The sequence below is a fragment of the Halichoerus grypus genome, chromosome 12 (genome assembly GCF_964656455.1).
Source record: "Halichoerus grypus chromosome 12, mHalGry1.hap1.1, whole genome shotgun sequence".
Classification (NCBI taxonomy): Eukaryota; Metazoa; Chordata; class Mammalia; order Carnivora; family Phocidae; genus Halichoerus; species Halichoerus grypus.
The window spans coordinates 33,552,087-33,568,030 of NC_135723.1; the positions used below are offsets into that span (position 1 = coordinate 33,552,087).

At 37.0% G+C, this 15,944-nt stretch overlaps 1 protein-coding gene across 1 annotated transcript in view; it reads left to right on the top strand.

Moving 5' to 3' along the window:
* Window positions 1-15,944, top strand: part of ZNF804B (zinc finger protein 804B) — a 508,004-nt gene that overhangs the window by 407,030 nt on the left and 85,030 nt on the right. The window contains exon 2 of the mRNA XM_036106235.2: window positions 223-366. Coding sequence (XP_035962128.1) covers window positions 223-366 — 144 coding nt within the window. The remainder of the gene's footprint in view (window positions 1-222; window positions 367-15,944) is intronic.

The window sequence follows — 15,944 nt, forward strand, 5'->3', positions numbered from 1 at the left end:
GCCCCAGCTGTGGGCTTCTTTGAGAGAGTTCATTTTGTGTTGGTTGATAAGTTAGGAATAAGGCTGAGCTGAAAGTTATTTCCAGAGTGCGCCATGAATTTCCAAAAACTGATGAGCCTCACCATATTCTTTCAGTCACAGTAAAATTAAATAACAACTTGATTAACATGAGGTCTAGTTATGCTATTAGAAATATAACCAATATTTTTGCCTTCTTTAAAGGATTTTCCAGAAAAGGAGAAGTCCACAGCAAAGGCCCTGGAAGATGTAAAGGCAAACTTTTACTGTGAATTATGTGACAAGCAGTATCACAAGCACCAGGAGTTTGACAATCATATTAATTCTTATGATCACGCTCATAAGCAGGTAAGCCGAAGTGTGGGAAATCCTTTTCATTCCTAGATTTATACCTTCAGAATAGAATGTATGCATTCGGCCTTATTTATTGTCATCTAAGATACTGAGGTGAAACCGTTTAATTTATTTATTTTTCTTCAAAGATTGTTTTCTGTTTAAATGTTAGGTGAAATATTTTTTTCCTAGAAGTATCGTAAACCTGTAGGTGAATTTAAAGATGGTCTAAAAGTAGACTGATATTTATTTGAGAATTATAGATATGGGGAAACCAGAACCCAGTAAAAAGAGTGTCACGTTTAAAACCACCTAACTAGTCAGTGGCAGAACCAGAACACTGGACAGAATAGATTATAGGGTTCTTTCAAAACTTCTGAGGTTTAGGGAATCCTAGGACTGTGGGGAAAAAATAAAGAATACCCTCTTAAGAGAGTCAAAATGGTTAACTTACTAGATGAACCATTGCAAATGAACAAACAAACAAAAATTCAGGGAGGCTAAGTTGAGAGGTAATTCAGATAGAAATGCTTAATTTCTTTTTCTTAAGAGGTTATATGTATACTTTATCTGTTTAGATAGTCTATACATGGCTGCTAATATTCTCTGTTTCCATCTCTCTATGAGAGAGGAGGCTGTTATTCTTATCCTGTTAGATTTTATCCTTGTTGCATGAGGTATGGAGATATTGGCCATTTAGGAATTGGGAGTGTTAAATACCCCTAAGAAAGAAATCCCATTTGGCCAGAGGATTATTGCTGACAGCTGTGAGGAGGTACACACTCCTGATGCCAAACGGACCTGATATCTTGGAACGTGTGGGTAAGTCTTGTATAATCTAGACCTAAAATATTTATTCAGAGTAAACAACAATAAATATTTTGACTAACATTGCCAATATTTACTGAGTGCATCCAAAATACTTGGCCTTGAGAGATGCAAGGAATCAGTTTCTATCTTTAAAGATGTAGCATGTATCTATAATTGGCCATATTTCTCGGACAAGAGCAAGGACCTGGGATAAACTGTTTTAGGACTGTGATTCCCAAATCTTAGTGTGCATCATAATCACTTTGGAACTGAATAACACAGATTCCCGGACTTCACTTCCGGTATTGTAATTCAGTAGTTCTGAGGGGGCCCAAGAACTTGCATTTTAAAATGATACAAAATGGAACTTTCCAAGCATATTTAAAACTGAACTACATGGCTACCATCCAGCTCCAGCTTCGATCTCCTTTCCTTTCGACCCCCACCCCTCACCCCCCCCACCCGCCACCACCGTGTATTATTTTGAAGCAAATTCCAGGCGTCATGTTATTTCGTCTGAAAGTGTTTCAAGATGGAGAGTGTGCTTACACAACATAGCCTCTATCATACCTAAAAAGTAACAGTAGTATCTTAATATCAGTTGGTGATCTTTTTTCTTTAGTTGTCTCATAAATGATTTTTAAATTTGGGTTTCTTGAAATCAGGATCCAAAAACATCCACACTTTTGGTTGACACGTCTTTAAGTTTCTTTTAATATATATTTAAACTATAGGTTTTCCAGTTCCTTTTTACATTTGATTTCTTGCAATTTATCTGCTGAGAAAACTGGACATATTCAGGGTTTTCCTGAATGCAACCCAGTGCTGTCTTTTTTCATTTTCTGTGTCTTCTGTATTTCTTTTAAACTGATTGTTATGTATAGAGATCTGAACAAATTCCAGTTCATATTTTTTCTTGGCAAAAATGTATCACAAGGCATTTTGTATCCTTCCATAAAGAGGCATATGATGTCTAGTTGTCTCTATTTTTATGACTGTAAGTTTGAGAAATGGGTTTGGATGCTACCAGTTTGATCCATCCATCATTAAGTACATCACTTACATTTTTCCACTAATGGTTTTTGTAGTCATAGATGATCATTTGTTTAAATCCCTTACTTCATTTGGAGTTGTAAAATGATGATTCTATCATCCACTTGTCATTTATTAGATGAAATATGTCTATAAAGAGAAATTCCCTATAAGAATCACTCCCAGAGGATTTTATGTAGGTGGTCTTTAGGCCACATATATATAAATTCCCAGTATATATAGATACAGTATATAAGTAACCCGAGAAGGTTCTCATGGGATAGCTACATTTGATCTGTACTTTAAACATGCATAAGTAGATGTTGAAATGGAGGCTAAAGATGGGATGGCATCCTTGACCGTGGAAACACAAGAATCTAAGGCGAGGAAATAGAAGAGCACAGGGTATCTTTTCAAAACTGTCGCAAGTGTTTGGACTATGAAGGGGATGAATTCTCCACACCTTATCTACGTGCCACGGCCTCCCTTGTACTCTGAAATTCTGCCTGATCATTTCCCTTATTAGTTTCTTCAGTCTTATTTCCACTGGCTTTCCAACATGTAGGAAAAAACCACCTTTCCTCAATCCTTTTATTTCATCTGTGCATCTATTTCTGTTTTTGTTTTTGTTTTGTTTTTTTTCCTGTAGGTTTACCAGCATTCTACCATTCGTTGGTATGCTCCTTCACCAAACAGTGATTGAGTTTCAGCTATGTACTATTGTGCTAGTTGTGAAAAATGGGCCAATTTGGTCTCTAACTTCAGGGAGCCTGCATTCTAACTGGGGAGACAGACATGTCAACCCACCTTTAAAATACATTGGTTTAAGTGTTCCAGAAATTCTATACCTAAGATACCAAGAAAACCTACAAAACTGATTTAAGAAAGAAGAGATGACAAATGAGCTGGGATTTTTAAAGAATGAATAGAAATTAACCACGTAGTCAAGGATGGTAGGTCCTATATGATAGAAACCTCTCTCAGGACATGAGGCAGTTATAAAGCATGAGCGGAACACAGAGAAACTGTCAAAGATTCATTATGGCCACTAAAGTCAGTCACTATCCTGAGGAGCTCTTTAAAAATCTTTGAAACTGTTTCTCATTTCTCTCATTCTTCTTTTGCAATAGATCTTGCTCTCATTTTTCATTTTTCAATCTCTTTTCACCATTCATATTTAATCTCACTCTTGAATCTGCTAGGACCTTCGAACTGGACTCCCCACCTCCATTATTTTCCCTCCTCCAAACCAGGCTATCCATTTATAGCCAAATTAATCTTCTCAAGCTCTCACATTCAATGGGTGATGACTGACTTTTTCAGAAGTCTGAACTACTTAGTCTGTCAATTCAAAATGTCCACAGTCTGGCTCTTGCTTCCATTTCCAGATTTATCTCCTGCAACTCCAGAATTTCCCTACAGTTTCTCAAAAGATGCCTTATGCTTTCCCACCTGCTCATCTTGGCTCATAATCTTCCCTCTGCCTGGGATGCCCTCCCATCTCGTGGCTGTATTTCAACATATGCTCCTGTGTATTTAATGAATAGATTGACAATTTATATCTGGATATTCAAAGAGCTGAAATCTCATGGTAAGCGGATTTAACAGCATTTTCCAAATTCTCTTTGATCAAAACCTATTAACATTGTGCAGAATTTTGTCCAAGCTGCCTGCTTTGGAAAACAATGGAATAATTAAATTTGCTGTAGACCTTGGAAAACTGCTTTCTTGGGTAATGTTGAAATACTTTTATCCAAAGGTTTCTTTTAGCCCAAAATTTTGACAATAACTTGAATTTTAAATGAAGCTGAGTTTACAATTTCCCCTTTAAATGAAACTGAATTTTATGTACAGAAAAAGGAAGTATGCACTAAAGTAAAACATGCATGTCTTTTTTTTTTTTTTTTTTTTCCAAATTCCAAAGCTAAATATGTCTATTTGGTTCTTGCTTCAGTAAGGGCTCTTCTTGATTGTGATGATGATTATAATGATAGTGGTGAGGATTTGGCTGAGAGCATTTTTTGGCCTGAGTAATATGAATAGCTTCTATAATTTTATTTTCCATGTGGATTCAGACAAAATATCTGGCCTCTTCTGTTGAACTTCCAACAAGATGGTCTTTTTGGTATACTTTGAAGTGAATCTAAATTCACATGAAATTAAGTCTGTTATTCATTAATAGAACAGCATAGAGCTGGAAGCAAAGGAATCTGAATTCTTATAATTATTTAGGATCCTTCAGTTCAGTAAGTGATTTCTAAAGCTTTTATATTGTCTTGTATCTAAATAGCAGTATCATGTGTTATTTTATTACAAAGATTATATTATGCAGAGGTATATTGTAATTCTAGAGAAGTAAGTCAATACATAACTTTAAAGAATAAAGTAAAATAGTCTGAGATTCATAGCTTTAAATTAGTTCCATTTGGCATTTAATATTATTTTTCTATAATTTGATCAAAAATTAAGATATTTTTCTTAGGTATTATTGGTAGAGAAGGATAGCTTATCAGTAAAAAGGCTGATTTTTTTATATTTATTTAACAAGGGGAAAAATTAATTTCTAACAGCTTGACAACCCAACTCTCATATAACTCACGTTTTTGGTAATAACTCAAGTTGTGTTAGCTATTGCTTTGAACTTCTTATAATTCCGTGTAAATGTTGAGCATTACCACTAAAGCAATTTGAATGTATATACAAATTACAGTCACTTGGATGAAGGCGGCAGTGTAACTATTAATATAACTAACATGTTAATAACAACTAATTCCTTGTGAGACTATCTACAAGTCATAATTTCTTTCTCAAGATGGTGAGCCGCAAGTGCATAATACTGAAATGAAAACCACACATCCTCACACGCAGCAAAAATCTCTCCTGCCCCAGAGGCATCCTGGCTCATCTCAATTTAGAAAAAACAAAGGAGCCTGATCCCCATACAAATAACCCATAAAAATATCTTCAATAATAAAAAACAAATCCACTTTTAGATCCTCCACATGTGACATTTAATCCTCCTAATCTTTGTTTGCTTCACAATTGGATTTATTTTCACTCAGGAGGAGCTGTTCACTTGTCAAGCCTGAATTTGAATTGTTCAATTTCATTCTTAAAATATTGTTTTGGATTCTCCCCAACTCTACCTGCACAGGATAAAATAACAGAACAGAGAATCATCTTTGCCATCTTGTCTCCAAGAGGAAAAGACCCAAAACTGCTAAAGAAATTCAGTCCAGTTACGCCTTGCTTTGTTCCTACAGTACGATTTATATTTTCTCCAGGTACTGCCCAAATTAGCCTAATAATATATTTCAGCACAGTATGTTTAAGTTACTAGTCCTCTTAATGTAGCCACAAAACTTCAAGGTCTGGTTAATTTGTAGGGTCAGCAAGATTGAAGAAATATAAACTCAAATATCTAGAATGGAAACTCTCAGAAACATATTTGTTGGTAAAATAAAATACTACTTATCTCTATTTATATTTTGCATTCTATAAACCCAGCTTTCTGGTATTTATATATTCCTCACCGCCCCCACCCCCCACCCCCTGGAATCAGCCAGCAGCAATTGGAAACTCCATCAGCAAAAAAAGTACAGAAGACCCAAAGCTGATCTTAGCTTCCGATTCATCATTCAGCTTTGCTAAAATACTGCTCTCACCCTGGCTAAGAGGCTTTTCAATCTTAAGGTTGTCTTCTGACGGAAAAATAAATTAAAAATCTATATTCTGGCTCTTTCTGTATCTCAGGTGTGCCAAGTACTTTCCTGCCTTAAGGCATTTGGCATGTATCTCTCTGCAGTGTTCTTCCATTTGACCCTCAACTTCCTGGTTCTTCTCTGCATTTGGTCACGTGCTCTGAGGGATCTCTCCTTCGTGCTCTACCTCACGTAGACAGTTGTCAGTTCTCCAAATCTTAGTACCCTGTCAGCACTCAGTGGTGGTTGGACTCGACCTATGCTGGCTCTCCAGAGCCACTTGTTCAATATATAAGAATTCTGTGAGCTGGTTCTTAAACAATCGGTAGCTTGGTTTAAGAAATCAGCCATGGTATGTGGTGGGGAATCCACAGGCACTACAAACAGGGCTTGTTGGGTTTTGTTTGATTTTTCCAGAGTGTCGGTATATCAGCACACCATTGCTTATTAATCTGTAAAAACAGGTTTGTTTTTTTTTTTTTCTTTTTGATTTTTTTCACCCTGTCCCCTCTTCCCTCCTATTAGTTCCACAAAGAGAAGAGCAGGGTACTCTTGGTTCTATTGGCCGCGTATCCCTGTCTCTCTCAAATGTAGAGCTGTGTTTGGCACAAAGTAATGACTTTATAAATATTTTTTAAAAAAGAATGAGTAGCCGAATAAGGTTCTACAATTGACCATGCTTCTCTGACCTACATCAGTACATTCATCCACCATTGATTACTTCCTTTCTCTCCAGTCTTATTGAGAAATAATTGACATATATTAATGTGTAAGTTTAAGGTGTATAGCATGATGGTTTGATTTACCTCTATTGTGCAATGATTACAAGAGAAAAAAAAATTTCGCTTTATGATGAGAACTCGTAGGATTTACTCTCTTAACTTTTCTATGTATCGTATAGCCGTGTTAGCTACACTTATCATGTACATTACATCTCTAGTATTTGTTTATCTTATAACTGGACTTTTGTGCCTTTTGACAGTGTTCCTACAATCTCCTCTCCCCGTGCTCCACAACTGGTAACCACAACTCTGATCTCTTTTTCTATGAGGGTTTTTTTTTTGAGATTTAACATAAGTGAGATCATACAATATTTGTCTTTTTCTGACTCATTTCATTTAGTATAATACCTTCAAGTTTCATCCACATCACAAATGGTAGGATTTTTTCTTTTTTTTTGGCAGAATAATATTCCATTGTATGATGTCCATGGATATTTAAGTTGTATCCATGTCTTGGCTATTATAAGTAATGCCTCTGTAAACATGGGGGTGCAGTTATCTTTTGAGTTTGTGTTTTTGTCTTTTTTGAATATATTGTTCCAGAACTGGAATTGCTGGATCATATGGTAGTTTTATTTTTAACTTTTTAAGGATCCTCCACACTGTTTTCTTTAGTGGCTGTAACAATTTACAGTTCCACCAACTGTGCACAAAAGTTCGCTTTTCTCCACATCCACACCAGCATTTGTTAACTCTTGTCTTTTTGATAATGGACATTTTAACAGGCATAAGATGGTATTTCATTGTGGTTTTAATCAGCATTTCCCTAATGTCTAGGGATGTTGAGTATCTTTATTTTGTACTGTTGGTCTTTTGTATACATTCTTTTGAAAAAGGTCTATTCAGGTCCTTGGCCCATTTTTAAATTGAGTTATTTGGGTTCTTTCGCTATTGAGTTGTATCAGTTCTCTATATATTTTGGATATTAACCTTTTATCAGATACATGGTTTGCAAATATCTGTTCCCATTCCATAGGTTATCTTTTCACTTTGTTGACGGTTTCTTTTGCTGTGCAGAAGTACTTTAGTTTCATTTAGTCCCACTTGTTTATTTTTTTATTTTGCTGCTTGTGTTTTCAGTGTCATATCAAAGAAATCATTGCCAAAAGCCATGTCAAAGAGCCTTACTCCTGTTTTCTTCTAGAGGTAGAATTGTGTCTCTGCTCCCTTGTCTGGGTGGGCAGGGAAGGGGTTGCTTCAGGCAACTCTAAATTTCTTGAACAAGCTTTCCCACTGGGAGGAGCTGGGGGTATCCTCAGCCTTGGTTATGAATTAATCCCTCTGCCTGTATGCCCTGTACTGGGTTTGATCTGGGGGCAATCCATTCTGTCCACTCACCTCTCTGCTCAAGCATCACTGGGCCACACAACTTTGGGAAGTTATGGCCGGCCCCTGTGGTCAGATGGAGCCTGGAGACACTCTCCAGACCAGTGGGGCTATAACTCAGCTCCCAGCCTGGATTGGGCAAACCAGTCTCTAGGGCCAGCAAAACTCATTTTGAGGATCCAAATCAGGCAGACTTGCACCCCAAAGAGTTCCCTGGCCAGAGTACACCACTGATCTGGTTCTGCTAATGAGCAAAGCCTCTGGTTTGTGTTACTACTTGGGCATTTCAACTGGGTCCGCCAAGATTTATGTGCTCATTGTTGCCAGCTCCTCCCACATTCCCAGTAGCTGAGCCCACAGATTCCCCTGCAGTAGCTGCAGGGCCAGGTCAGAGTTGGGGCTCTCGCAAGTGACCAACAATGCTGTGGGTGCTAGCTGCCCCACCCCCGCCGGAGGAACCAGAAGCTCAGGGGAGATCTCTCCACATGGTGCATCCCTGGCCTGGGGGAGGGGCAATATGGTCAAGGAGTAGCTGCTTCTCTTCCCCTTCTAGTGTGGTCTGTCTTGGTCATTGAGGTGTGGGGGGTGCTTCAGCCTCACTCCCATTTTCTATGATTCTCTTTGTGATATCTTGCTTTTAAATAGTTACTAATTGTTCTTGTGAAGGGGAGTAAAATCAGGAACAACTTTAATTGCCATCTTGGTGATATCATTCTTTAATCACTTCTTAAGTAGAGAAAGTTGAATGTTATAGTAAACAAGATGGGACCCCAATCCCAAGTTCTTTGTAATTACTGAAGAAAAGTTGTCATAAAAACCCCTTTTTATAATTTAGAAAATATTTGGCTCATAAATGCTGATGTGGTGTGCCCTTTTAAGAATTTTAGACTTCATTTTGTAGAAAATTACTAGTCTTCAAGGGCTTCTAAGCAAGCAAATGATATGATCAGATTTGTGATTTAGAAAAATAAATCTAGAAGCAGTTTAAGGGGTGGTACAGAAGGAGAGAGCTTGGCTCTGTGATCAGATATGAGGCTAAGAGCCCACGAGAGATGATCAAAACCATTACACCAGTGACAAGGAGAGAAAGTGTGAGAAGGGGTGCATTCAAAAGATTGTCAGTGGCTTGAAACACATGAACACATGGTCTACATCACTGATAATCAACTAAATACAGACTTGGAGAGGTTTTTTTTTTTTTTTTGAGATTGTCAAATATGAAAAAAGAATGTTACTACCCAATGTTGACAAGATGTGAGAAAATAAACACTGTCAAACAATCCTTGTGAGGATATAAAGTGTTTCAGTCTTTTGATGTTCAGTTTGGATTATTTATCAAAAGCTTTAAAATGGGAATTTTCTATCAACAATTCCATCTGGCATGTATTCTAGAAAAATAATCAAATGAATTTCAAGATTTATGTATAAGGATGTTTAAAACAGAAAAATACTGGAAGCATTCTAAACATACAATGAAAAAAAACATAATGACTAAGTTATGACACATATAAAGTGGAACTATGATATAAGAATTAAAATTGTGTTTTGGATCTATATTTTACACAAAATTTAATTATTAAAAGGAATGCGTGAATGCTTGTTTATTTATTTAAAAAAATTTTTTAAGATTTTACTTACTTATTTGAGAGAGAGCACAAGTAGCAGGGAGGGGCAAAGGGAGAGGAAGGAGCGACTCCCTACTGAGCAGGAAGCCTGAAAGAGGACTCAATCCCAGGACCCTGAGATCATGACCTGAGACAAGGGCTGGTGCTTAACCAACTGAGCCACTCAGGTGCCCCTGAATACTTGTTTATATCAGAAATTAAAGAAAGACAGGCGTCTGGGTGGAGCTGTAGGTTAAGTGTCCGACTCTTGGTTTTGGCTCAGGCTGTGATCTCAGGGTCATGAGATCAAGCCCCATCTTGGGTTCCACACTCAGCATGGAGTCTACTTAAGATTCTCCCTCTCTCTCTGTCCTTCCCCCACCCACTCTCTTTCTCCCTCTAAAATAAATAAATAAAAAAAACCCAAACAAACAAAAAAACACAAAAATTAAAGAATACAGAAGTAGAGAACAATGAATAAAAGTATATAGTAACAATTTGTGCCTATCTTTTTAGGTAAGTCTCGAAATATTTACATCAAATCATAAACTTTTGTATAAAATGTAAACATAAAATGTGATTGTATTATACAAATTATTCTGCCTTCATACATTTTCACTTATATCTTGTCAGTTCATAAAGATTTATATTTTATTGCATTGTTAAGTCAATACCCAGAATTTATATCACTGTGACTTGTAAATTGTTTTTTTCATCAGAGCTTCATAGGTACTATGATTACTTTATGATTATGTTTTCTTTCTTGTACAGCTCTTTTCTCCTGGAGTTAGAAATTGCCTAAGTTTTATATTTGCTCAGTTTTGTATCACTGTCTATTACTAATTTATCTCTGAACTATCTACCATATATAATAACAAAGTCTTAATAAAAAAAAACATCAGATACATGGGGCAATAGATCAGTTCTATTTTGATTTTTTTCCTGCTTATTTTAGAGAAATGCATGGTAGAGTCCTCTGTCTTTTGGCTCCAGTCCAGGTAGATTGCACTCTGTTCCTGCTGCAAAGCTACTGTGCTTTTTATCATCATCCTGTGACTGCTTTTGCTTCTTTCCAAGATTGTACTTCTCATTTCCTTGACCTCATGACTTCCCATTTCTTATTTCCTCCTTTCGGTGGAACCTAGTCTCCACACTTCCTATACACATGAGGTGAAAATTTGGGGCCCGTGTCTATCAGTAAATGTAAATGTGTTTATTCTACTCTCATACTTGATTTATTTTTCAACCGGGTTTCAGCTTTTAATGTGCCTGTTGAAAAGTGATATGTCATTTTCAGTTCTAATCCTTTCTTTCTGAAAACTTTTAGAAATGTCTCTTCATCATTTCTTCACACAACAAACATTTATCTACTGCCAGCTATGGACCAGACACTGTTCCACATCCTGGGAGTAGGAAACCATCCAATTATCTCCACCCTTGTGGAGCTGACATCATAGTGAGTGCAGGAAAACTGAAAAGGGAGATAGAAATAATAAAATATATAGAGCACTGGATAGACCTATGTGCTATGGAGGAAAATAAAAGAGTGTAGTGTGTAGGGAGTGCTCTGGGCAAATAGAATTTTAATTAGGGGTTTTAGTGGAGACCTTAAAGAAAAGACAAGAATAAGCAAAACTTAGAAGATACAGGAGCCATTGATTTATCTGAGGGAGAATATTCCAGGCAGAGGAAATGCCACATGTGCAGTCTGGGAATTAGGACCATTCACACTGTTCCAAAGACTCCTAATATGATAACATCCTACCATGACTTTGATATGAGTCACTTTTCAATTGCTGTGCAGGCCATTCCATGGAATATTTCGATTAGGAAAGTCATGTCATTTGTTTTGGAAATTTTTTAATAGTATATTGGATCATTTCCTCACCTATTGTCTTTCTTCTCTTTCAAAATTCTGTTTGGATATTAGAATTCCAGAATGAATCTTCCTAATTCCTTATATTTCTTACTATTTTCAGTGCCTTAGTGTTTATGTCAACATTCTGGGAGATTTGCACAATTCTGTCTTCCAATTTTTCATATTGTATGTGTGTGTATGTGTGTGGGGAAATAGAGACAGAGAGTGAGAGAGAAAGCAAACAAGTACACATTTGGTTTGATCTACAGTTCACATGCTAGAGGCATTCCTCAAATATTTTGTAATACTTGGTTATTTACCTGACATTCCTATTTATAACTGAGGGACCAAAAATTTGATTGGAAAATTTATTTGTATGGGTTGAGTTTGGCAGATGGCAACCTTCAGTACGGTGTGAGAGGGTAGTAATTTTTTTTTTTTATCAAGTGACCTCCAAGTGTCAATATTTATGAAGTTTTTGAAAGTCGTGGGCAGAAAAGAAATTTGAAATCTCACTTGTATGCAAATTTTCATTTAATCTCCTTATTTAAATAGTTTTATAGCTTAGCCCTAAGCTGTATCAGATGTTCCTAAGACTAAATCCTACCTGGTTCAGTATCTCCATAGAGCAAGCCTCAATTTTCTGCCAGAGTAGGCTAGGGGATATGTTGGCTTGTCTGCTCTTTTGTAAACTTTAACTGGTTTTCTTATTTCAAGTCCCATCCTCCACTTTTCCAGTTTTACTTCTCTAGCAAAAGTTTTCTGTATTAATATCAGCTGCCCTCCCCTCGGCAATTGGTCTGCCTTTTCTGCTATATTGCATATCCTCCCTCCCTCCCCCTCTCTCCTTCCTTCCTCCCTCCCTCCCTCCCCCTCTCTCCTTCCTTCCTCCCTCCCTCCCTCCCTCTCTCCCTCCCTTCCTTCCTCCCTCCCTTCTTTCCTTCCTTCCTTCCTTCCTTCCTTCCTTCCTTCCTCTGTAGGCCAATACTTTTTTTTCTTAGTTAAATAGAGCCAACACTCTATTCCTCAGAGAGTTATCATGACAATTAATGAAAAAATACGTGAACATCTTAACCCAGGGCCTAGTATATAGTTTAACTGCTCAGTAAGGTAGATTGAGGCATATTGCACAAGGTGTGCTTTCCAAGAGAAGCTAGAGGCTCATTTCTCAAGAATATTATTTGAGGGGCACCTGGGTGGCTCAGTTGTTCAGCGTCTGCCTTCAGCTCGGGTCATGATTCCAGGGTCCTGGGATCAAGCCCCGCATCGGGCTCCCTGCTCTGCAGGAAGCCTGCTTCTCCCTCTCCCCCTCCCCCTGCTTGTGTTCCCTCTCTCGCTGTGTCTCTCTCTGTCAAATAAATAAATAAAATCTTTTTTAAAAAATCTTTATTTATTTAAGAGAGAGACAGTGGGGGGAGGGGCAGAGGGAGAGGGAGAGAGAGAGGATCTCAAGCTGACTACCTGCTGAGCATGGAGCCTGATGTAGGGCTAGACACGCATGGCACTGAGACCGTGACCTGAGCCGAAATCAAGAGTCAAATGCTCAACCGACTGAGCCATCCAGGTGCCCCAAATCTTTTTTTAATAATAAATCTTTTATCTCTGAAATTATGATTGTGTAAATTTGTAGTTAAATACAAATTTCTGTCATTTGATTTAAAGTCAGCCTGAGACTTCTCAGTGAGAAAATAAAAAAAATAATTTGCTGCTAGTGTTAGATCCTTGGAGCCACAACACCTGTGGGGCTTTTACTTTCTGAACACGATTCAGCAACTTCACTTTGATGTATTTCAGATGTCAGATATCATGAAAAACCATACAGCAGAGTCTTGGTTCTTTACCATGTATGTGCTTTTTGCATTTGCAGATCTATAGGTTTACTTTTCCTAGCCTATTTTTTTAGTTTTTTCAGCTTACGTTCTAGCTTCTTGATGTAATATTTCAGCACATTATAACAACTCCATACTGAATGAATTGTGCATAAAATTAATCCTGCAGTATTTAATGATAGCTTCTACTATCACATTGTTCAAGATGTCACAAATGGCAATATTATTCTCCTTATCTATTATTATCTGGCACTAGATGATAATATATACAAATTGGTAATATATACATATATATATAATATAAATTAATCTGATAATTTAAGTGATAAATATATAAATTAATATATAAATATATAAGTTAATCTGGTAATTTAAGTGATAAAATTATACCCATTAAAATCAAGTAGCCAAAACAATGCAGAACTGTAGGTCAGGCTAGAACTCCCTGCCCACAAATTTTGATAAGGCCAGAGACTAGAAGGCAAGGCGTGATGTGTAAATCAGTTCTAATTAATTATTTCTTTCTTATTTCCATGTAATTCTGTTGGATATGGCATTCATTCAGTAATCCATGCTTTCAGTCATTTGTTCAAAAACCGTTTGTGCTAGGTACTGTGTATTCTATAGATGTAAAAATAAGTACACATTTCCAGTTTCTGGTCCATTATGTACAGAATTTGGAAGTTGTCACTCCCATCCACATAACCAGACAAAAATTAAACAAACTGAAAAATCAACAACTCTTCTTGGATCCACCAGAGAACTGAGGTTTACAGGACAAATTGCTTTCCCCAAAATGGGTCAGGTGGATATAGGAAATTACAACTTAGCAACACTGAAGTGTGGGAATTTTGAGGGAATCAGTAGGAGTGTATGGAAACCTAACCTATAATCAAAAAATTGCTGGAGGCTCAATGAGGATAACTCTGAGGTAAAATTCATGTGGGAGAGGGCTGTCTCAAGCAGGCCACTAGGCTTTTATAAATTTTACCTCCAGGAGACCTATCTTGTTCTTAAAGTAAAGAGAGAAAAAAAATCCCCCTCTGCTTCAGGCAGGGGGAGAGGAAACGTTGCCATTTAAAAATGTGTCAGAGCACTCTGGGCTTCTTAACAAGACATGCCCTCAAGGGGGGAAAAAAAACTGTTTTGCCAAACTCAGGGGAAATGCTCATCTCCTCCTTTAATCTTCCTGTCTCCACTAAGGGTAGTGAGGGAGGAGGAGGCCAGCCCTGAAAAGCACTTGAGAAAGTCATAGCCCAACAGGTCACTAAAGGCTGAGACCTAGTCACAGGAGTACAGAACACTTTACCTCCTCCTGCCCACACCTTACCACCACATCGGTAGAGCTCCTGCAGAGTGGTAGAGGAATACAGCAGAAAGAATGGCATATCTCCAATCTTATTTAAGAAGCCTCTAGAGAAACCCAAAGTCAACAGGGAAGATAAATACATGGACACCAGACGAAATTTTAGCCTCTGATGAAATTATAGCTTCAAGAAAAGGAAATAGCCAAATCCCTAGCTGGATATGCATAAAACCTCACGCTAACAGCATATTTGCCTCAATTTCACCTACCCAATATATCATGTCTGGCTTTCAAGAAAATAATTGCAAGACATATCAAACAACAAAAATACAGCTTGAGGAGCCAGAAAAAGAATTCGAGTAAGAGTCAAATGTGGCAGAGATGTTGGCATTATCAGACTGAGAATTTAAAACAACTATGATTAATATGCTTATGGCTCTAATGGAAAATGTGGACAGCATACCAGAACACATAGGTAATGTAAGCAGAGAGATGGAAACTAATTAAAAAAAAGCAAACAAAATATTAGGAACAATAATAATTTAAAAAACTGCAGGAGAAAAGAAGAATGCCTTTGAGGGACTCATCAATAGATTGGACAGAGCTAAAGAGAGAATCAATGAACTTGAAAAAATACCTATTAAAACTTCCAAAACTGAAAGGCAAAGAGAAAAAAATAATGAAAAAGATAATCCAAAAATTGTGGGAAAATTACAAAAGATATAAAATACTTGTAATGGTATTACCTGAATGAGAAGAAAGAGAGAGAGAGAAAGCAATCAAGCAAGCAGAAGAAATATTTGAAGTAATCATCGCTGAGAATTCCTCAAAATTAATTATGGACAATAAACTACAGATCCAGGAAGCTCAGAGACACTAATCAGAATCTTAGAAAAAATACAAAAATCTACACCTAGGTGTATCATATTCAAACTGCAGAAACTCAAAGAGAAAATAAATGAATAAAGACTTTCTCAGACAAATAAAAATTGAGGTAATTTGTCACCAGTAGACCTGCCTTAAAGGAACTGTTAAGAGAAATTCTACAGAAGGAAAGAAAATTCCATCTACACAAAGAAAGGGAGAGCATTAGAGAAGGAATAATGAAGGTAAAATAAAGTCTTACATAGTTTTTTTTGTTCTTAATTGATGTAACAGATAACCATTTGTTCCAAGTACTGTCAACAATGTATTCAGTGGTTATAGCTTATGGATAAGGGACATAAATGCCAGCAATTCTGTAAGAAGCAGGAAGGAGGGATTGCAAACACTGTGTCATAGGATACTTGCACTCCCCATGCAGTGCTAGGGTGCTGTGTGAAAGAAAACTTGGAATAATTGCAAT